At 44.6% G+C, this 23,999-nt stretch overlaps 1 protein-coding gene across 1 annotated transcript in view; it reads left to right on the forward strand.

Annotated features, from left to right (window-relative positions):
* The window catches only part of plxnb1b (plexin b1b), a 98,441-nt gene extending 74,852 nt beyond the window's left edge, over window positions 1-23,589 (forward strand). The window contains 24 exon segments of the mRNA XM_052527292.1: window positions 283-405; window positions 1,017-1,110; window positions 1,703-1,869; window positions 3,092-3,243; window positions 3,333-3,575; window positions 3,701-3,877; window positions 4,128-4,356; window positions 5,753-5,998; window positions 6,383-6,568; window positions 9,094-9,242; window positions 9,448-9,548; window positions 10,383-10,600; window positions 10,871-11,049; window positions 11,154-11,220; window positions 13,461-13,607; window positions 14,058-14,223; window positions 14,569-14,672; window positions 14,924-15,008; window positions 15,306-15,472; window positions 15,600-15,760; window positions 17,199-17,346; window positions 17,473-17,613; window positions 17,926-18,000; window positions 18,373-23,589. Of these exon segments, the coding sequence (XP_052383252.1) occupies window positions 283-405; window positions 1,017-1,110; window positions 1,703-1,869; window positions 3,092-3,243; window positions 3,333-3,575; window positions 3,701-3,877; window positions 4,128-4,356; window positions 5,753-5,998; window positions 6,383-6,568; window positions 9,094-9,242; window positions 9,448-9,548; window positions 10,383-10,600; window positions 10,871-11,049; window positions 11,154-11,220; window positions 13,461-13,607; window positions 14,058-14,223; window positions 14,569-14,672; window positions 14,924-15,008; window positions 15,306-15,472; window positions 15,600-15,760; window positions 17,199-17,346; window positions 17,473-17,613; window positions 17,926-18,000; window positions 18,373-18,477 (3,630 nt within the window). The 3' untranslated portion in view covers window positions 18,478-23,589.
* Window positions 23,590-23,999: the final 410 nt, after the last annotated feature.

Raw genomic sequence — 23,999 nt, forward strand, 5'->3', positions numbered from 1 at the left:
AAGACACACACACACACACACACCCCTACTCCGGGTTCTGGGGAAATGACAAAAGTCAGGATTTAATTTAATTTTGGGGACGTTATCTATTAACAAATGCCCCTGTTGACGTTTAAACCTGGCTTGGTGTGTGTGTGTGTGTGTGTGTGTGTGTGTGTGTGTGTGTGTGTGTGTGTGTGTGTGTGTGTGTGTGTGTGTGTGTGTGTGTGTGTGTGTGTGTGTGTGTGTGTGTGTGTGTGTGTGTGTGTGCGTGCGTGCGTGCGTGCGTGCGTGTGTGTGCAGGACAGAGACCTGGACTACGAGTGTGTGTTGGTGATCGAGGGCCGTACGGTGGTGGTGGATGCCTATGTGGAGATGGACGAGATGAACCTGTCTCTCTTTGACATCACCTGCCAGCTGCACCAGGTCAGACTCCATCCCTCTATCTATACTCACTCACTGCCCCGTTTGGATGAAGGTTTAGTCGAATCTTGTCAGTGACTTTAATTATGTCTCTGTTCCAACATCCACACTACATTACCTAGAATGATGAAATATATTGGTGTGCATTCTAAGTGGTATGGGACTCTGGATTGATCCTTTATGATTTTGTTCAATGCTTTGTTATACTTAAACACTTTAAAGGACCTCTTTGGATACAAGAGTCTTACTACTTTCAAGTGATATCCTCTGGGTCCACATTGTACACTTTGTTGTATGTCTGCTACCCAAAAGAAATTAAATTCACTGTGTGTTAAACACTGCAGCCAACTGTGGATGTTTACTTTCTGATCACTGTTATATCCCCCTTTTTATTTTTCATGAAAATGTTGAAGTTTCTATGGTAACTTTATTGACATTTCTTTGGAAACTTCAATACTCTATCGAAACTCTGTCTGCCTCGCAGATGGCACCCGTTTCCCTTTGTAGCGCACTCTAAAGGGAATAGTGCCACTGCAGTACTCTTCCCGTTTCTATGGAAACTGTAGTACTCTTGCAGTTTCTATGGAAACTTTAATGACTCATTCTCGCTGCAGTATTCCTACTCTGCCCCGGCGGAAGAGTACAACGCCATGGTGTACGTGAAGAGGCGGGACACCTTCCACGTGGACAGCGCTCACGACCTGTATGGTGAGCCCCGGCGTTAGAGCACTGAGGAACACCTGCCGCCAGCCCAGACAGCTGTTGTTGCTCTCAGCCATAACAATTTCTATTTTTTAAACATGTTTTTCTATTTCACTTCTGTATCAAACATATGTGGTCCAGAGAGACCTGGTAGCATGAGTGTGGTGTTTTTTTATCACGCCGTGTCTTCTATTTTTGTACACACACACACACACACACACACACACACACACACACACACACACACACACACACACACACACACACACACACACACACACACACACACACACACACACACACACACACGCATGCAACCGCGCGCACTCACTGACACACACTCTCTCCCCCAGTGACTGTATTCCTCTTCCACTCACTCTCTAACATCTTTCCCTCACAGACACTCCATCAACTCCAACTCTAAACCCATTCAACACACTGTAAACTCTCACAGACACTCCATCAACTCCAACTCTAAACCCATTCAACACACTGTAAACTCTCACAGACACTCCATCAACTCCAACTCTAAACCCATTCAACACACTGTAAACTCTCTCACACAATCTTTATAACTCTCTCTCGCTGTTCCTCCCAGTGACTCTGTACAACTGTTCAGTGGGGCGTTCAGACTGTAGCCGGTGTCACACGGCGGACCAGAAGTACGGCTGTGTGTGGTGCGGAGGGGGCCAGTCCACCTGTCTCTACGGAGACTCCTGCAGCGAGCCTATCGAACAGACCTGCCCCGCCCCCGTCATTCATGCCGTGAGAATTCTCCCCCCCCTTGTCAAGAGTTCAATGCTCAGGACTTATTGTTGCTCATTGATTTACACTTAATGACACGTTTTAACACTTGAACTTGAATCCTCCTGTCATTTTAGCTCATCAAGCGTTGTTAAAGATAAGTCAGATGTGATATAGCTGATGTCGACTTCTGGACTAACTAGTTTTCTTAGTTTTTCACAATTTGCTCAGTTTATCGTCACTATAATATTTTATAGTCCTATAGAGACATGAGTAAAGTATAGAGACGTGAGTAAAATATAGAGACGTGAGTAAAATATAGAGACGTGAGTCAAATATAGAGACGTGAGTCAAATATAGAGACGTGAGTAAAATATAGAGACGTGAGTAATATATATACAGACATGAGTAAAGTATAGAGACATGAATAAAATATAGAGACATGAGTAAAATATAGAGACATGAGTAATATATATACAGACATGAGTAAAATATAGAGTCATGAGTAAAATACACTGCTCAAAAAAATAAAGGGAACACTAAAATAACACATCCTAGATCTGAATGAATGAAATATTCTTATTAAATACTTTTTTCTTGACATAGTTGAATGTGCTGACAACAAAATCACACAAAAATGATCAATGGAAATCAAATGTATCAACCCATGGAGGTCTGGATTTGGAGTCACACTAAAAATTAAAGTGGAAAACCACACTACAAGCTGATCCAACTTTGATGTAATGTCCTTAAAACAAGTCAAAATGAGGCTCAGTAGTGTGTTTGGCCTCCACGTGCCTGTATGACCTCCATACAACGCCTGGGCATGCTCTTGATGAGGTGGCGGATGGTCTCCTGAGGGATCTCCTGTGATTGACTTGGAGTTACATTGTGTTGTTTAAGTGTTCCCTTTATTTTTTTGAGCAGTGTATATAGAGACATGAGTAAAATATATAGAGACATGAGTAAAATATAAAGAGACATGAGTAAAATATATAGACATGAGTAAAATATATAGAGACATGAGTAAAATATAAAGAGACATGAGTAAAATATATAGAGACATGAGTAATATATAGAGACATGAGTAATATATATAGACATGAGTAATATATATAGAGACATGAGTAAAATATAGAGACATGAGTAAAATGTAGAGACATGAGTAATATATATAGAGATGTGTAATATATATAGATGTCTTAATACTGTTGAGGCTTATGTTGAAGGATATGTTTGTTAGATCGAGCCCCTGTCAGGTCTGGTGGAGGGGGGAACGGTGGTGACCATCTCAGGGTCCAACCTGGGCCAGAAGGCTGAGGACATTCTCCACTCTGTCAGTGTGGCCGGGGTTTCTTGCTCTGTCATCCCCCACCTCTATGAGGTCTCCTCCAGGTAAGGACTGTGAATGAGAGAGTGTGTGTGAGATATATCCTATTTCTAGCATGCGTCGTCTTCAATCTGTGTGTGTGTGTTTTCTGTAGGATCGTGTGTAAGACTGAAGCCAGCGGGGGAGAGAAGATGGGCCAGGTGTCAGTAGAAGTGAGTGGGGGAGAGTTTGGCCTCTCCAGCCAGAGGTTCAGTTACCAGGACCCCTTTGTGATGGAGGTGTCCCCCCAGAGGGGTCCCATGGCGGGAGGATCATCCCTTACCATCACTGGGAGGAACCTGCTCACGGGACGCCCCTCTGACATCACTGTCACTGTGGGAGGAGTGCCCTGTGTCATGTGAGTGATTATGAAAAACACACACACACACACACACACACACACACACACATACACACAGAGTCACTGATACATGATCCTATTTGCCGTATTGTACAACTTCTCGGTTCTCAACTACCCCCCAGTTCGTCGGAGGTCCAGGAGGGCAGTGTGGTGTGTGTGACGGGCAGCAGCAATGGGACGGGAGAGCACCGCGTGACGCTTCGCTATGGCGACAGCCAGCGCCACCTCCACGAGTCGGCCTACCGCTACACCCCCAACCCCAACATCACCCAGGCCGCCCCCGCCAAGAGCTTCCTCAGGTGTGTGTGTGTGTGTGTGTGTGTGTGTGTGTGTGTGTGTGTGTGTGTGTGTGTGTGTGTGTGTGTGTGTGTGTGTGTGTGTGTGTGTGTGTGTTTGGCATCACTCCTACACCGGAACTGTGTATTTCAGAAACCTAGAATTGGGTATGACCATATAGTTAGAAGTAGGGGCAAATACCCTTAGATCTCGTCAGCTAGACTGAAACACTTGGAGACACTCAATATTTCTCCTCTCTCTCTCTCTCTGTAGCGGTGGTCGTCTGGTCTTCGTGTCTGGTCATAACCTGGATGTGGTGCAGGAACCTAGGATGTTGGTGACCCTGTCCCCCTATGAGTCCATCGGCCAGAGGAAGAGAAGGAGGAGGATGAGTGGAGGCGAAAGGGAGGAAGAGACTGAGGACAAGGTGCTGCTGTTGAGGCATCGCAGGATCGTCCCGGAGCCCCGTTGCCCCGGCGACCCCCTATGCTCCATCAAACAGGTGTGTGGATAGGGGAGAGGGTGTGTGTTGTCATCTTTATGGTATTCGTAGCTGAAACTCTACTCAAAGGAATAACGTTCTGACTGTGTCAGGCTTTCCTCACTCAAGGAAATCCCTGTCGCTCACCTGTCCCTCTCCCCCTCCTGCACCTCTCCCTCCCCCTCCCCCCTCTATCCTGGGCAGTGTTGGGATTTACATGAAAAGGTAGTATCACATATTACTTGTTACATGGGGGGGGGAGTAACTTATGTTACAATATGACTTTGTATGAAACACAATCTGAAAACCTCTGTTTATTTGACTGTCGGAAGTAGCGAGGCGAGCCACACACATCTCTACCAAAGATGGGCTACTAACGTCTTCTAATCTTCAACCCAATCAGAAGCATCTTGGTCAAAACGTTGATTTCCTAAATGGCGTAAAGCCTGATTTATTCACTGCTGCGTTTATGTCCGAATTTTGCAGAACATTTGCGGTACATATCATACGAACTAGGACACACCCATAGCATGGCCCCTCCGTGACACAAGACAATCTTTTATGCACACGTGAAATGTAGGCTAAGCACTGTTGTAATTCCTCCATTTTACGAGGCAAGGTGGGGGGGGGGGGGGCGGCTTACCTTTCTTACCTGTCAACCATCAATAATTCCATGTACCCTCTTTTGGTTTGATAGAAAACAAGTTGTCCCAATCGATGGCCTAATCCACAACACTGCAGCCGTACAGTATGTGCCAGCGCACCGATCGAGAAGCGTAAAAGCCTGTGTCTATGGAATGCGCGATGATCATGTGAATGAATACACAATGAGTAGTATTTGCTGAATCATTTCATGATTGTGGATCATTTGGAAATGGGAAATTGTTTTCAGAGGGTCTGTCGTCAGACGTTCCGGTGGGAGTCTTTATTTTTCTTTCATTCTTTTTTTCACTATAAAGAGAAAATCCCTTTAGTCTAAACTTATGTCATCCTATGAAATGGATGACAGGTCGCACAGCCAAACCTAATAGAAGCTTAACCTCTGTACAGATTTTCTTTTCCTTCCAGTGCGACTTTTGGGTAGCTAGACGGCACACTTGCCACTAGGTGGTGAAGCCAAGATACCTGTGCTCCTATTACAGAAGGGATCGATGGCAATCAGAGGTGTGCCCTCTATCGCCAAACAAGCTTTCTCTGCTCGCTCGAAAACTAAATGGGGAAACAAGTTGAGATCATGGATCATGGAAGCACCACGCCCCCGGTGGGGAAATATTTTCTTAGAGTAACATAAAGGTAGCACACGTGTTACTTAAAAAAGTAACTGCAATAATATTACAATATTTTTAAAGTCCCTTGTTATAGTACTTTTTTTACTCATTAAAGTAATCGGATTACTGTAAATGCGTTACCCCCTCAGTACATAGAGCGCTGCGAGGTGAACTCCTCCAGTCTGATCCTGTGTCGGAGCCCGGCGGTGGGGCCCTCGGTGTGGGGCTCGCGGGTTGATGTGGCCTTCCTCCTGGACAACCTGCGCTTCCCGTTCGGTGCCGTCAGCCCCCAGGGGGCCTTCAGCTACGAGCCCAACCCTGTGCTGCACCCACTCAACCAGCAGGAGCCACTCAAGCCCTACCGCTACAACCCAGGAAGCTTCATTCAGCTGGAGGTTAGCATTAGCCGCTACCTACTCTCAACTTGTGAAATTAGCTGTGGGAGGCTAGACAGCTTTCAGGCTAACAGCATGTACAGTTGACAGCTGAAGGTTAGCATTATCTGCTAGCTAGTACTATAAATCCAAGGCAAAGGTATAGAATGTAAAGATTCTTATTGTTTTATTACTTTCCACTCAACTGGTCTTGAGAGAGAAGTCTCCTGGAAGTCAGAAATAAAACGTTAATTCTGTCCCCCTGGCTGGAGTTTAGGAGAAGGCTAGACCCCTATGAGAGATGGGGGGGGGGATAGAGGAATATTCCAAAGACGAGGCTAGGAATGCACAAGTCTTGATTCAAGCTCGATGCTCAATGTGGTAATATCTTCTCCCCCTCCATAGGGTGAGAACTTGGACCTGGCCATCTCTAAGGAGGAGGTGGTGGTACTGGTGGGGGAGGGTGTGTGTGCTGTGAAGACCCTCACCAGGAACCACCTGTACTGCGAGCCCCCGCCCCAGCAGCCCGTCCCGGGACCCCCCAACGGCGGCAGGAAGCGCGAGGGCGCCGACACGCTGCCCGAGTTCACTGCAAGTCCACCTTATGTGCTCCACTACTGCCGTTTCCATTCCTAGGCACACTTTTGTTCCAAACAGACAGATGATCAAACGCATTGTCCCAAAGACTGACATTTCCCCAAAACACATTTCAATACACAAGATCGATAAGAGAGTCAATTACAACACACTATTGCTCTTTTCACACTACTGTGCTGACCAAAACTGTAGTGTGCTGGCTTGGATTATTTTAACTCTGTCTTTTCCAACATGGTTTCATCAACTTTGGCGGATGCATGTGTGACCAGGCCAGCCCAGTACAGTTCCACTTGGCTCAGTTTGTCCCTCTAGTGTGAATCAGACACAGGTTGACACACAAGGGTGCATCTCAGTAGTCTCAATCAGACTTCCTAACCCCATTAGAGGCAAACGAACTGCCCCAGCTTGTACACGTTCTATATGGAACATAAATATAAACGCAACATGTAAAGTGTTGCTCCCGTGTTTCATGAGCTGAAATAGAACATTTACATTTACATTTAAGTCATTTAGCAGACGCTCTTATCCAGAGCGACTTACAAATTGGTGCATTCACCTTATGACATCCAGTAGAACAGTCACTTTACAATAGTGCATCTAAATCTTAAAGGGGGGTGAGAAGGATTACTTATCCTATCCTAGGTATTCCTTAAAGAGGTGGGGTTTCAGATGTCTCCGGAAGGTGGTGATTGACTCCGCTGTCCTGGCGTCGTGAGGGAGTTTGTTCCACCATTGGGGGCCAGAGCAGCGAACAGTTTTGACTGGGCTGAGCGGGAACTGTACTTCCTCAGTGGTAGGGAGGCGAGCAGGCCAGAGGTGGATGAACGCAGTGCCCTTGTTTGGGTGTAGGGCCTGATCAGAGCCTGGAGGTACTGAGGTGCCGTTCCCCTCACAGCTCTGTAGGCAAGCACCATGGTCTTGTAGCGGATGCGAGCTTCAACTGGAAGCCAGTGGAGAGAGCGGAGGAGCGGGGTGACGTGAGAGAACTTGGGAAGGTTGAACATCCCAGAAAATGTCCAAGCTCATTTCGCTCAGATTTGGTGCACAAATGTATTTATATCCTTGTTAGTGAGCATTTATCCTTTGCCAAGATAACCCATCCACCTGACAGGTGTGGCATATCAAGAAGCTGATTAAACACAGGTGCACCTTGTGCTGGAGACAATAAATAGCCACTCCAGAATGTGCCGTTTTGTCACAACACAATGACACAGTTGTCTCCAGTTTTGAGGGAGCATGCAGTTGGAATGCTGACTGCAAGAAGGTCCACCAGAGCTGTTGCCAGAGAATTGAATGTTAATTTATCTACCTTAAGCTCCCTCCAAAGTTGTTTTAGAGAATTTGTTTGTACATCCAAAAGGCCTCACAACAGCAGACCACGTGTAACCACGCCAGCCCAGGTCGTCCACATCCAGCTTCTTCACCTGCTTGATTGTCTGAGACCGGCCACTAGGACAGCACATGAAACTGTGGGTTTGCACAACCATTGAATTTCTGCACAAACTGTCAGAAACTCTCTCAGGGAAGCTCATCTGCGTGCTCGTCATCCTCACTAGGGTCTTGACCTGATTGCAGTTCGGCGTCGTAACCGACTTCAATGGGCAAATGCTCACCTTCGATGGCCACTGGCATGCTGGAGATAAGTGTGCTCTTCACAGATGAATCACAGTTTCAACTGTACTGGGCAGATGGCTGACAGCGTGTATGGCGTTGTGTGAGCGAGCGGTTTGCTGATGTCAAAGTTGTGAACTGAGTGCCCCATGGTGGCGGTGGGGTTGTGGTATGGGCAGGCATAAGCTACGAACACAATTGTATTTTATCGATGGCAATTGGAATGTACAGAGACACCGTGATGAGATCCTGAGGCCCGTTGTTGTACCATTCATCCTCCACCATGACCTTATGTTTCAGCATATTAATGCACGGCCCCATGTCGCAAGGATCTGTACACAATTCCTGGAAGCTTAAAATATCCAGTTCTTCCATGGCCTGCATACTCACCAGACATGTCACCTCATTGAGCATGTTTGGGATGCTCTGGAGCGACTTATACAACAGCATGTTCCAGTTCCTGCCAATACATTTACATTACATTTAAGTCATTTAGCAGACGCTCTTATCCAGAGCGACTTACAAATTGGTGCATTCACCTTGTGACATCCAGTGGAACAGCCACTTTACAATAGTGCATCTAAATATTTTAAGGGGGGGGGGGTGAGAAGGATTACTTTATCCTATCCTAGGTATTCCTTAAAGAGGTGGGGTTTCAGGTGTCTCCGGAAGGTGGTGATTGACTCCGCTGTCCTGGCGTCGTGAGGGAGTTTGTTCCACCATTGGGGAGCCAGAGCAGCGAACAGTTTTGACTGGGCTGAGCAATAACCAGCAACTTCACAAAGCCATTAAACGAAGAGTGAACTGTAACTCAGTAAAATCTTTTGAAATTGTTGCATTTATATTTTTATTCAGTCGCTCCATAGCTGATGTGTGTGTGTGTGTGTGTGTGTGTGTTTGTTTTCCAGGTCCACATGGGCAACCTGAACTTCTCCCTGGGCAGGGTGCAGTATGACACCCTCAGTCTGTCCACCTTCCCCCTCGAGGCCCAGATAGGGGTGGGCGTGGGGGCCTCCATTGTAGCCCTCATCGTCCTCATCATAGTCCTCATCTACAGGTACGTGGGGTAGGGGTATGTGGGTGCAAGCATTTGCATTTGTTTACGTAAACTTTTTGTGATTTGAGCTATGAGTGTAATTCTAATGTGTGTCTGTCTGTATGTATGTGTGTGCTCTCTCTCGCTCTGTCTGTCTGTCTGTCTGTCTGTCTGTCTGTCTGTCTGTCTGTCTGTCTGTCTGTCTGTCTGTCTGTCTGTCTGTCAGGAGGAAGAGTAAGCAGGCTCTGAGGGACTACAAGAAAGTACAGATCCAGTTGGAGAACCTGGAGACCAGCGTGAGAGACCGGTGCAAGAAAGAGTTCACAGGTCAGACCCTAACACTATGACTAACACACAGCGTTAGAGGGTGAGAGACAGAGCGAGAGAGGGTGAGAGACAGAGCGAGAGAGGGTGAGAGACAGAGCGAGAGAGGGTGAGAGACAGAGTGAGAGAAGGTGAGAGGAAGTGACAGAAAAAAACGTTGTTGTCCACAACAAAGTGTGGAATCTTGATGATATGGCCAAAAGGTCATCAAGATATTTTTCACATTTATGAAGTTATTTCACAGTATTTTTTTGAACAATAAATGTTCTAAATATGCTTTATGAGTAGTTCATGACCCCTAGCTAGGGTGGAAACACATAAATTATTATTCTGATTTGTTTTATTGTTCAATCCAACTTCAACCAACAATTATGTTGAGCATTTTCAAAAAATCGAAGCCTAATTAATTGGTGAACTGTTGGAATCATGGAAATAGAGTGATTATTCTAGTGCTATAGTTGGAATATAGTGAGCAGCACTTTGAGGACGGCAAGTACTTGAGGGACAGGGGCCGGGCTTAGTGTAGTGAAGCGTATGGGGAAGCAGCGTGCAGGAGAAGAGGGAGAGATATGACATTAAAAAACATGAGACGAGCTTCCTGAGGGAAGTTTCTCAAGGCTATTGACTGGGGGGGGGGTGACCCTTTCTGTCCAATGATATATTGTCCAGAAATTACATCTGTTCATTTAGGTGACCGCTTTTGGCTTTAAAAGCCAAAAGTTCTTTATACTCTCTAAGGGGCCCTTTTTCTCCACTGACTTTCACTCAACCATTTATGTGTTGCAAGGAAGGTCATACTCTCTTAACCTTTGAACCCCTGACCCCCCTCCCCCACAGACCTGATGACGGAGATGATGGACATGTCCAGTGACCTGGTGGGCTCAGGCATTCCCTTCCTGGACTACCGGCGCTACGCCGAGCGGATTTTCTTCCCGGGCCACCGCGAGTCGCCCCTGCGGAGGGATCTGGACGTGCAGGAGTGTCGACGGGCCACAGTGGAGCAGGGCCTGGTGCAGCTCTCCAACCTGCTCAACAGCAAACTCTTCCTCACCAAGGTAGGGGGACAGTGATGATGATTGGCAGTTCTTACCACGTTCGTGGACTCGTGAAAGTTTAAGACAAGTGGTTTTGAAGGAAAGCAGGCAAGGTGCAATGACCGCGATGAAGAACATTGGTAGCTGACCTAGAAAGACTTCTTCTTGAATACACCAGACTCCTCTCGTTGAAATATTACGGGAGAGTATTCATGGGTGATATTTGGTGGTCTCTCGCTACCTTTTTCTTTTTTTCCCCCTAACTTCCTCTTCCTCCATCCCTCCCCCTAGTTCATCCATACTCTGGAGAGCCAGCGGACATTCTCGCCTCGGGACCGGGCCTACGTGGCATCTCTCCTGACGGTGGCGCTGCACGGTAAACTGGAGTACTTCACCGACATCCTCAAGACCCTCCTCAATGATCTAGTGGAGCAGTACGTGGCCAAGAACCCAAAACTCATGCTGCGAAGGTAAGATAGGAAGAGGTGTGTGGGTCAGGGGGTGGGGTGGGATTGTGTGTGTGTGTGTGCTCCATCGACCTGTAACTGATTTTTAACATGGCGTCATTTTGCAGAACGGAGACAGTGGTGGAGAAGCTTCTGACCAACTGGATGTCCATCTGCCTTTACGCTTTCCTCAGGGTGAGTCGGCCCACATGAATCACTGTCACACAAAGAGGAGGAAATGATGGCCCCATTCCACAGGCAGCCCCATTCATATTTTCTTTGCCACTAATTGGTTTTTATGACAGATGAGATCTTTTTTTTGCCAATAATTGCACAAATTGGGCTGCCTGTGTAAACGCAGCCAATTGGACAGAAATGATGGCCCCGTTCTTTAGAAGTGCATTGTTGTGCACCGTCTTCCTCCCTTCCTTGAAGTAATCACAGATGAGACACAATTGGACAGAAATAAAATGTCTCCACCGCATGGCTTTCACCTGTCCACTCATTTCTAATCCGTGATTACATGGAAGGAAGGATTCGCTTTAGAGGAATTCGAACGGGGCCTTTATCTATATCTTACCTGGGTCAAAATACCTTGTAGCATTAGCATTTATTAGCGTAAACATAATCACTATGCCGTGTCCTTGTCTTTTCCCAGGACAGTGATTGTTAGCATGATGCTAATTGTTTACCTGATCGTTAGCATGGTTTGCTTGATGCTAATTGTTTACCTGATCGTTAGCATGGTTTGCTTGATGGTAATTGTTTACCTGATCGTTAGCATGGTTTGCTTGATGCTAATTGTTTACATGATCGTTAGCATGGTTTGCTTGATGCTAATTGTTTACCTGATCGTTAGCATGGTTTGCTTGATGCTAATTGTTTACCTGATCGTTAGCATGGTTTGCTTGATGCTAATTGTTTACCTGATCGTTAGCATGGTTTGCTTGATGCTAATTGTTTACCTGATCGTTAGCATGGTTTGCTTGATGCTAGTTGTTTACCTGATCGTTAGCATGGTTTGCTTGATGCTAATTGTTTACCTGATCGTTAGCATGGTTTGCTTGATGCTAGTTGTTTACCTGATCGTTAGCATGGTTTGCTTGATGCTAGTTGTTTACCTGATCGTTAGCATGGTTTGCTTGATGCTAGTTGTTTACCTGATCGTTAGCATGGTTTGCTTGATGCTAATTGTTTACCTGATCGTTAGCATGGTTTGCTTGATGCTAATTGTTTACCTGATCGTTAGCATGGTTTGCTTGATGCTAATTGTTTACCTGATCGTTAGCATGGTTTGCTTGATGCTAGTTGTTTACCTGATCGTTAGCATGGTTTGCTTGATGCTAGTTGTTTACATTTACATTTACATTTAAGTCATTTAGCAGACGCTCTTATCCAGTTTGCTTGATGCTAATGCAAGGAAGGTCATACTCTCTTAACCTTTGAACCCCTGGCCCCCTGTGATGACGGAGAATGGACAGTCCAGTGATAGGCTCCCTTCCTGGACGATTGTTTACCTGATCGTTAGCATGGTTTGCTTGATGCTAGTTGTTTACCTGATCGTTAGCATGGTTTGCTTGATGCTAGTTGTTTACCTGATCGTTAGCATGGTTTGCTTGATGCTAATTGTTTACCTGATCGTTAGCATGGTTTGCTTGATGCTAGTTGTTTACCTGATCGTTAGCATGGTTTGCTTGATGCTAGTTGTTTACCTGATCGTTAGCATGGTTTGCTTGATGCTAATTGTTTACCTGATCGTTAGCATGGTTTGCTTGATGCTAGTTGTTTACCTGATCGTTAGCATGGTTTGCTTGATGCTAGTTGTTTACCTGATCGTTAGCATGGTTTGCTTGATGCTAATTGTTTACCTGATCGTTAGCATGGTTTGCTTGATGCTAGTTGTTTACCTGATCGTTAGCATGGTTTGCTTGATGCTAGTTGTTTACGTGATCGTTAGCATGGTTTGCTTGATGCTAATTGTTTACCTGATCGTTAGCATGGTTTTCTTGATGCTAATTGTTTACCTGATCGTTAGCATGGTTTGCTTGATGCTAATTGTTTACCTGATCGTTAGCATGGTTTGCTTGATGCAAATTGTTTACCTGATCGTTAGCATGGTTTGCTTGATGCAAATTGTTTACCTGATCGTTAGCATGGTTTGCTTGATGCTAAGTTGTTTACCTGATCGTTAGCATGGTTTGCTTGATGCTAATTGTTTACCTGATCGTTAGCATGGTTTGATTGATGCTAGTTGTTTACCTGATCGTTAGCATGGTTTGCTTGATGCTAGTTGTTTACCTGATCGTTAGCATGGTTTGCTTGATGCTAGTTGTTTACCTGATCGTTAGCATGGTTTGCTTGATGCTAATTGTTTACCTGATCGTTAGCATGGTTTGCTTGATGCTAGTTGTTTAACTGTTGTTGTTTCTCCCTAGGATTCTGCAGGTGAGTCCCTGTACATGTTGTTCAGGGCTATCAAGCACCAGGTGGACAAGGGGCCGGTGGACGCGGTGACGGGAAAAGCAAAGTACACGCTCAACGACAACCGCCTGCTCCGAGAAGACGTGGAGTACAAGACCCTGGTGAGGATGCACACACTCAGGAGGTTCAGTCACACACACACACACACACACACACACACACACACACACACACACACACACACACACACACACACACACACACACACACACACACACACACACACACACACACACACACACACACACACACACACACACACACACACACACACACACACACACACACACACACACACACACACACACACACACACAGGGTTTCAGACACAAACATGTTCAGGCACACACACACACACACACACACATTCAAGGGTTCAGACACACACTCAAACACATGCGCACATATGTCCACGCAATCTAACCACATAGTTTTTTTTTTCTTCAGTGAAAAGCCAGAGATAGATAAATAGATTATATATACACCCAAGAAAGTGTTTTGTGAGTGACTTTGAAAGCTCATCCTTGCTCTTTTTCCTCCCCCTCTCCCAGACCCTGAATGTGTTGATGCAGGGTGGGGGGGTGAACGAGACCCAGCCGCTGCCCTCCAAGGTGCTGGACATAGACACCATCACCCAGGTGAAGGAGAAACTCCTGGACCAGGTCTACAAGGGCACCTCTTTCTCCCACCGGCCACACACAGACTCCCTAGACCTGGGTGAGAAGCACGCACGCACTCACACACTCTCTCTCTCTCTCTCTCTCTCTCTCTCTCTCTCTCTCTCTCTCTCTCTCTCTCTCTCTCTCACTCACTCACTCACTCACTCACTCACTCACTCACTCACTCACTCACTCACTCACTCACTCACTCACTCACTCACTCACTCACTCACTCACACACTCACTCACTCACACACTCTCTCACACAACGATGCGCACGCACACACACACAGCCTATTTTCTATCTCTCTTTTAACATCATTTTAGTGTTCTATAATATAGTGTTCTATTTTAATTATGTCTATAGCCCTGTCTAACAGTGTGTGTGTGTTTTATCTTTCAGAGTGGAGGTCCGGTGTAGCTGGTCATTTGATCCTGTCTGATGAAGACCTGACATCTGTTGTCCAGGGCAACTGGAAGCGCCTCAATACACTACAACACTACAAGGTCTGCACCCACACACATTCATAGAGCCTTCCTAACGCTTCATACAGAGTTTGTAACACGTAAAGTATTTACAGAGCCTTTATAAAGCATTCACAATGGCTTTAAGATGTAACATTCATGTTTCTAAGCCCTTACGTAACGGTGTATCACTTCGTTAACCCTTCATAAGCATTCCTAAGCCTTCATAGTGCATACACTAACCGTTTGAGAGATTTATAACAGTTGTTGTTGTTGTTATTTTTGTGTGTTAGGTTCCAGATGGTGCGACAGTGGCTTTGGTCCCGCGCCACAGCAAACACATCCACCACGACAATCATGACTATGTAGCAGGGGAAAGTGAGTTCCGCTTGCATTTTAGTTCCTCTCTCTCTCTCTCTCTCTCTGGGAAATGTCTCGTTGTTCTTCTACAGTGCACAGCCAAACTAGCTATATGTCCAGTTTCTTCCACTAAGTTTCTGTAGAATAAGTGTCAGTGTATCTCGTCTTGTGAAAGGCCACTAGGCTGAAACGTTGACTCCGATGTTCACTTTTGTGGACAAGGAATAAAAGATACAAGATAAGCATTTTTATTTGATTCTTCCTAATGTTCTTTCTCAACCCTTCTCCTTTCTCCTCTCCCCCGCCCTCATTCAGAGACACCCATGCTGGAGGACGCGGACGAGGGCGGGGTGAGGCTGTGGCACCTGGTCAAGGCCAGTGAGGAGCCCGAACTACCCAAGCACCGCCGGGGCAGCGTGAGGGAGAGGGAGAGGGCCAAGGCTATACCAGAGATCTACCTCACACGCCTGCTCTCTATGAAGGTAGATACTGGATGCACACATACACACTAAGAATCAGGTGAAGAGCCAGATACTGTAGACACACACACTTCCACCCACTTTCAAACCCTGACCTTTGCCCCATCTCCCCATCTCCCTCCCTCCACAGGGAACTCTGCAGAAGTTTGTAGACGACCTGTTCACTGTGATCCTGTCTACCAGTCGTCCCGTTCCGCTGGCCGTCAAGTACTTCTTTGACCTGCTGGACGACCAGGCGCAACACCACGCCATCACTGACCCCGAGACCATCCACATCTGGAAGACCAACAGGTACACACACACACACACCGATGCAGACACACATTTCACGTACGCACATAGATTCAATCACACGCATATGCACACACACTTATCCCGATGCTGTCCACATCTGGAAAATCAACATGTGTGTCTTTGTGAATCTGTGTGTGTGCATACGTGTGTATATGTTTGTATGTGGTCTGGTGATATATGTATCTATATATATATATATATATATGTAAACTGACTTTCAGCATGCATATAGAGGGCACTAAACTTGTACTGCACTGACTCAGATGACTGATAAATGGTTCTAAGAAATGGATAATAAGATGATAGTTGGAGCTGTAGTTTTAGATTTCAGTGCAGCCTTTGTTATTAATAATAAATTGTTATTGAAGGAACTCACTTGCTTTGGCTTTACATCACATGGTTGGGGAGTTATTTATCCAATAGAACCCAGAGAGTGTTCTTCAATAGAAGCTCTTCTCTAACAGGGCAGCTGCCTTGAGCCGTCACTCTTCTCTATTTTTATAAATGATTTGACACTGTTCTTACACAACGCTAGTATGGCTATGTATGTGGATGACCCAAAGCCAGTGAGCTCACTGAAATTCCAGTGTGTATCAGAATGGGTGATTTAATAATAAACTAGTCTTAAATGCATCTAAAACTAAAAACATTGTATTTTGTTCAAAACATTCTCTGAGACCTAAACCTCAGCTGGAGTTGTACATAAAGGGTGTGACCATTGAGCAAGTTGAGGAATCTACACTTCTAGGTCTATGTCTGTTTATAAATCTGTTTTTACACAAAAATCAATTGTATTAGTTGTTCAGGCTCTGGTCTTGTCCCGTCTTGATGACTGTCTGGTAATATGATCAAGTGCAGCAAAAAAAGACCTAGCAAAGCTGCAGGTGGCTCAAAACGGAGCAGCACGCCTTGCCCTTAACTGCACATACAGAACGAACATCAACAATATGCATGCCAGTCTTTCCCGGTTGAGGGTTGACGAGATGCTAACTGCTTCTCCTAGTTATGAGAAATATCACTGTGATGACAATTCCAGATTGTCTGCATAATCAAATCAAATGCAGCTCAGACACCCCATATATACCCCACAAGACATTCCACCAGGGGTCTCTTCACAGTCCCCGAGTCCAAAATGAATTCACGCAATGCACAGTACTACACAGAGCCATGATCGCACGGAACTCCCATCTCCAAGTATTCAAGCAAACATCAAAATTACCTTTTAAAAAATGGATTAAACATCTCATGGAACGGCGGGACGAGGAGTGGACATACAGATACACTCACACAGACTATTTTGTTGTTGTGTTTGTATATTGTTGTATAGAGTAGCTACTGCTTCTGTAAAAGCTCATGGGGATCCAAATAAACAAATATATATGTAACATGTGAACATGGCAATAACAGTTCTGTAACGCTGGTTCCCTGCCTCCAGTTTGCCCCTGAGGTTCTGGATCAACATTGTGAAGAACCCCCAGTTCATCTTTGACGTTCAGCCCTCGGACCACGTGGACGCTGTGCTGACGGTCATCTCCCAGACATTCATGGACTCCTGCACCACCGCTGAGCACAAGCTGGGCAGAGTGAGAGAGACAGACAGGGAGGGACGGGACCAAGGGACAGGGTGGGATGAGAGGACTATTGGAGGATGTGATATTTTTTCTCTAAACTGGTTCTCTCTCTCTCTTTCCCTCTGTCTCTCTCTCCAGGATTCACCAATCAACAAACTGCTGTATGCCCGAGACATCCCCCGTTACAAGCAGATGGTGGAAAGGTACTACGCTGACATCAGACAGACCATCTCTGCCAGTGATCAGGAGATGAACTCAGCTCTAGCAGAGCTGTCCAGGGTGAGTCTTTTAACTTCAGTTTATTTGTTCAGTAAACACTGTATTGTTCCTTTTTAAAGGGAGAGTTCACCCAAAAGCGATCTTCGCAAAAGTGATCTTCCATCGAAGTTTTTGCTCTGTACTGAAAGTGCTCCATCTTGAAAACATGACTGCTGACGGTTTGAGTTAACTATCCCTTTAAGCTGTTCTTTGCCCTATCGTTAATTGAACTTTATATTAGCACATTTTCAATTCAATTTCAGTTCATCTTTGAAAAGATGTGCTTATTATTTATTTGGAATGACATGAAAATATGTTTTGTCCCCCAACCAGAATTACTCAGGAGAGTTGAATTACCTTGTCGCCCTGCACGAGTTGTACAAGTACATCAACAAATACTATGACCAGGTGAGTTTTCATTCAGTCGCTTGTCTGGTTGGATGGAAGAACACATCATAGTTGTCTTTGGTTTACCTTGCACCTGCTCTAAACTGGATTTGTGTTCCTCCCTCTCTCCTTCCCTCTCTCACTCTTTCCCTCCCTCTCTCCTTCCCACCCTCCCTCCTTCCCTCCCACTCTGCTTTCATCCCTCACTCTCCTTTCATCCCTCTCTCTCCTTTCATCCCTCTCTCACTCCACTCCTCTCTTTCTCTCCATCCCTCTTTCTCTCTCACTCCATCTCTCTCTCCATCCGCCTATCACTCTACCATCGTCCATCACACTCCACCGTTCTCCATCTATCTTCATCCCTTTCTCTCTCTCCACCCCTCCCTCTCTCAGATCATCGGGGCCCTAGAGGAGGACAGCATGGCCCAGAAAATGCAGCTGGGCTACCGGCTCCAGCAGGTCGCTGCAGCCGTGGAGAACAAAGTCACCGACTTGTGACAGCAGAACCACCGACCGAGACCACGCCGGCCATGGGGACCACATTAAGAGACGCACACACTGTGAGGTTACCCACTAGAGTGGGGGAGGGAAACGCAGAGGGAGGAGCAAAAAGCCCCACCCCTTTTCCACATTAAGGGCCAATGGGTGACTGGTGTTTACACATAAACACTCTCCTTTTTTGTGTGTGGGGGGGGGGATTGGGCTGCTGGACACATGAAGCCCTCTAGAGATGGTAGTGGACACAAACCCTTCTCTCACTCTCCACTGTGGAAAAAAGCAGGAGGGAAAGGGAGACATACAGACCAGGAGCCTTTGTTTGTATGTCCCACCCGTTCAACCGTCAGCCCTGAGTTGGACCACGTTGTGGCATCTGCGTCTGTCTCTCTTCTAGAACTCTCTGTGGAAGTAGGAGAATTGTAAGAAAGGGCTTGGGAGTTCTGGATGTTATCCGGACGCTATCTGGACATTACGTGACGTGTCAATGGAAACGTGCTGAAGTCAAAACCCTGTAGTCTCGTATGAATGAATGAAAGAAGTCGCGTTATATGTATCAAAATGGTGGTTCTAGTGGAAGCTGGATGGAGAGTGAGTGTGTGAGAGAGAGATGGAAAGGACTCACCGGTCACCGGTTTCGCTTGATGGTATGACGTGAAGCCATTTCCCAATGGGAAACACTGGGTGGATGAAATGGAAAAGGGTACTTCCCATGCCTTGTGCTTGTGTCGTTGCATAATTAGAGGTTGTATGTCTGACCATCTCCCTCTTTAAATGTACATGCGTGCAAAGGGTAAACTGTTTTGGTTTACATGCCCCGCCCACTGACACCATTGTTTTATATAATTGAGATGTACAGTACCAGTCAAAAGTTTGGACACACCTACTCATTCAAAGGGTTTTTCTTTATTTTCACAATTTTCTACATTGTAGAGTAATAGTGAAGACATCAAAACTATGAAATAACACATATGGAATCATGTAGTAACCAAAAAAGTGTTAAACAAATCAAGAAATTCTGATTTTAGATTCTTCAAAGTAGCCACCCATTGCCTTGATAATGCAGCTTTGCGCACCCTTGGCATTCTCTCAGCCAGCTTAATGAGGAATGCTTTTCCTACAGTCTTGAAGGAGTTTGCACATATGCTGAGGACTTGTTGGCTGCTTTTCCTTCACTCTGCGGTCCAACTCATCCCAAACCATCTCAACTGGGTTGAGGTCGGGTGATTGTGGAGGCCAGGTGATCTGATGCAGCACTCTCCTTGGTCAAATAGCCCTTATACAGCCTGGAGGTGTGTTTTGGGTCATTGTCCTGTTGAAAAACAAATGATAGTCCCACGAAGAGCAAACCAGATGGGATGGCGTATTGCTGCCGAATACTGTGGTAGTAGGACAATTTACTGTGGTAGCCTGGTTAAGTGTGCCTTGAACTCTAAATAAATTACAGACAGTGTCATCAGCAAAGCACCATCACCTCAACCATGCTTCATGGTGGGAACCACACATGCAGAGATAATCCGTTCACCTTCTCTGTGTCTCACAAAGACACAGTGGCTGTTTTTGGAGTCATCAGAACAAAGGATATATTTCCACCAGTTTAATGTCCATTGCACGTGTTTCTTGGCCTAAGCAAGTCTTCTTCTTATTGGTGTCCTTTAGTAGTGGTTTCTTTGCAGCAATTTGACAATAAAGGCCTGATTCACGTCGTCTCTGCTGAACAGTTGATGTTGATGTGTCTGTTACTTGAACTCTGTGAAGCATTTATTTGGGCTGCAATTTCTGAGGCTGGTAACTCTAATGAACATATCGTCTGCAGCAGAGGTAACTCTGGGTCTTCCTTTCCTGTGGTGGTCCTCATGTGAGCCAGTTTCATCATTCCCCTTGATGGTTTTGTGACCTGCACTTGAAGAACTTCAAAGTTCTTGAAATGTTCTGCATTAACTGACCTTCATGTCTAAATAACATAATGATGGACTGTCATTTCTCTTTGCTTATTTGAGCTGTTCTTTTCATAATATTGACTTGGCATTACACCAAATAGGGTTATCTTCGTATACCACCCCTACCCTGTCACAACAACTAATTGGCTCAAATCAAATTTTATTTGTCACATAAGCATGGTTAGCAGATGTTAATGAGAGTGTAGCAAAATGCTTATGCTTCTAGTTCCGACAGTGCAGTAATATCTAACAATTCCCCAACAACTACCTAATACACACAAATCTAAAGGGGTGAATGAGAATATGCACATGTAAGTAGATGGATGAGCGATGGCCGAGCGGCATTGGGCAAGGTGCAATAGATGGTATAAAACGCAGTATATACAAGTGATATGATTCGTGTAAGACATGTAAACATTATTAAAGTGGCATTATTTAGAGTGGCATTGTGTAAAGTAACTAGTGATCCATTTATTAAAGTGGCCAGTGAATAGGTGATGCGTTGTGCAGACCGCACCACTCTCTGGAGGGCCTTGTAGTTGAAGGAGGTGCAGTTGCCATTCCAGGCTGTGATACAGCCCGACAGGATGTTCTTGATTGTGCATCTGTATAAGTTTGTCAGTTTTACAGATGCACAATCGAGAGCATCCTGTCAGGCTGTATTCAAATGCATTAAGAAAGGAAAGAAATTCCACAAATTAACTTTCATCAAGGCACATCTGTTAATTTAAATGCATTCCAGGTGACTACCTCATGAAGCTGGTTGAGAGAATGTCAAGAGTGTGCAAAGCTGTCAGCGAGGCAAAGGGTGGCTACTTTGAAGAATCTCAAAAGTGAAATATTTTGATTTGTTTAACACTTTTGGTTACTACATGATTCCATATGTGTTATTTCATAGTTTTGATGTCTTCACTATTATTCTACAATGTAGAAAATAGTGAAAAGAAATAAAAACCCTTGAATGAGTAGGTGTGTCCAAACTTTTGACTGGTACTGTATATATGCTGGGCATTACTTGTATATACCTCCCTTTCTCTTGTGCACAATTGACAGAATTCCGGTTGGATTTCCCCCCATTCAAGACTAGACAATTTTTCACAGCAGAGTAAAAATGTTTTCTTAGCATTTCATAAACATTACTGGGAAACCGACCCTATACAACGGTATTAATTGGTGACGATGTAGTTTCAAGGGTCTTGAGTCTCATCAATGATCAGCACTCTCTTCCTCCTCTCTTCCTCCTTAAATACTCAAGCTATCCTCTTATCTCATTGAAACTTTTTTCTCATTGAAAGCAAAGTTTAATGTGATCACTGTTTGTCTGCTCTGGTCAACCAGATTGTGCTCTCCCCCTGGCTCTCTTTATGTCATAACAGTAGCTTTTCCATATCCGTCCAAATCACAAGGTCAAATTGTGTCTTTCACACACACGCACACATAGTTCACTCTTGAGACAGCTATTATAAAAAAAAATGTAATCAGTCTTTTAAAATCTGTAATTGTCATTCCGCTTTTTCAGGTAGCGCCCACGTCCATACACATCTGTGCGTTGTTTGTCTTTATGTTATAGGAACGGGAGGAAAATGTTATTGTAGGAGTTTAAATGAACAGCTCTGTCCTGACGAGACTGCAGGACTGAAAGAACGGTACTGAAAGCAGAGGCAGTCTTTGAAAAGGTACTGAAAATAGGTGACCGTGTGAATGAATTGTTTACTTCCGACTTTTTGTTGCTTTAACGCTGTTTATTCTGATGTTTCTAAAAGGTAACGGTCACTGGAGGGACCCTAGATCAGAGATTTAAACAAACAAATCTCGACTTTTTGAATTTAATATAGTTCAAACGTGTCCCACAGACAGTATTTTATGGTGAATGTTCATACAACTTCCCATGTTGTACATTTTTAACATTCTTTTTTGGTTTTCAACCAAGAAAATTCTATTGAATCCTGATTTTTCACTTTGTGCTGTTTGTGAGGTAGACTACTTATCTGACATTGGAGACCGCTCATTGATATGTGCAGTTCTTCTCTTGAACACAAGATGGCAACCGCTCCTATATTTGTTGAACTTCTGCTCTAACACAAGTAAACTGCTGTATTTACTGTACATGAAGTTTCACAAAACATTCTTTGTCCAAGTCATATTTTCCAAGGTTTGATTCAAATATTAGGATTATAAAGCATTATTTGCCATTTCTGAACTTTACCGATATGAGTTCTAATGGTTTCCCCGTGGGCTATGTTATTCCTCATTTGCTCACCTCGACATTCTCTATTACACAACAGATTTATTTTCTAAAGCTAGGTTGCGTCCCAAATGGCACCCATTTAGGGTTAGGATTATACGGATTTGGTCAAAAGTAATGCGTTATGTAGGGAATCCGCTACCATTTGGGACGTAATCCCTAGATTTCTCATTCTGTCCCACAGAGCTTTAATAGTTTGTTGAAGTTAGGATGAAATCCTTTGGTAAAGCTACGTACCAAGCAACACCGTTATCACACGAATTGGAGGTGTTGCATGAATGTTAACTACACATAAACCTAACTGATTTATGGATGAAGTTTGACACCACCTTCTTGGTAGGCTATATCTTCATATGACATAGCAATGAGTCGGCATATCATTTAACTGTAAAAACCCAATCACGTGTTTTCCTGTTTGGATAGCCAATCATTTCAGAGAGAGGCACCTTTTTTTTAACAGAAGTGCATGGAGTGTATCCGTTACATGCCATTGTGTAGGTTCTCCAGTTTGATGCTCTTTCATGTGCACCACCATTATCCCTAGATTGCACAGTATAACCGAATCATAGTAGCCTATAGGCTAACATCACTCGACTTACCACATGCAATTAATGTCTCATTTGAATGGACAATTAGTACTGTCATATGCTTTTAATGTAGACGAGTATGTATGACGCCTTGTGATGGAGAGACCATGATGGTGGAGGTCATTTGAGGGGAAAAAAACTAACTATTGTTAGGCTGTATAAATTCAGCTATGTAGAGCAGGCTCTGCAATGAGCAATTTGTAAGGATGGTTCTTATTTTGTCTGTTAATATCATTGTACATAATGATTTTAATAATGTAACTTGTAGCGACTTAATCTGTTTAATAAGAGAGTGTAAATTCACACTACCTGGAGGTGTGTTAATAAAGTATTTGTAAAATCATATGCTCTTTGTCGACGTCTGTCTCATATGGAGTAATGTTTTGAAGTGAAGGGAATTTCAGTCCACTATGCTTGTTTCCTGTATGAAAATGAGGAATCGAAGGCCCTTCACTCAGTCATGAAAATGAAATAACCGCTCTCACATTACCTAATGCCTTCACACACCATATGCAAAACAAATCAGTTTGTGGAGGGTCATAAAGTGACTAAGCAGCATGCATCGGAAACTACTTGAACAAAGTTAGCAAACTTTCAGAAACTAATGACGGAGGAACAAATGTTGTTTCACACGACCCATTATTCTTGTCTGCTATGTGACGCCACCCGGTAGAGTACAACGGGAAAATGAGCCAAATATTATCTGTTATATTGGTAAGATGGTCAAGTGACTACTCTAACAATGGAAATACA

Source organism: Oncorhynchus keta, chromosome 10 (assembly GCF_023373465.1).
Source record: "Oncorhynchus keta strain PuntledgeMale-10-30-2019 chromosome 10, Oket_V2, whole genome shotgun sequence".
In the NCBI taxonomy this organism is placed as follows: Eukaryota; Metazoa; Chordata; class Actinopteri; order Salmoniformes; family Salmonidae; genus Oncorhynchus; species Oncorhynchus keta.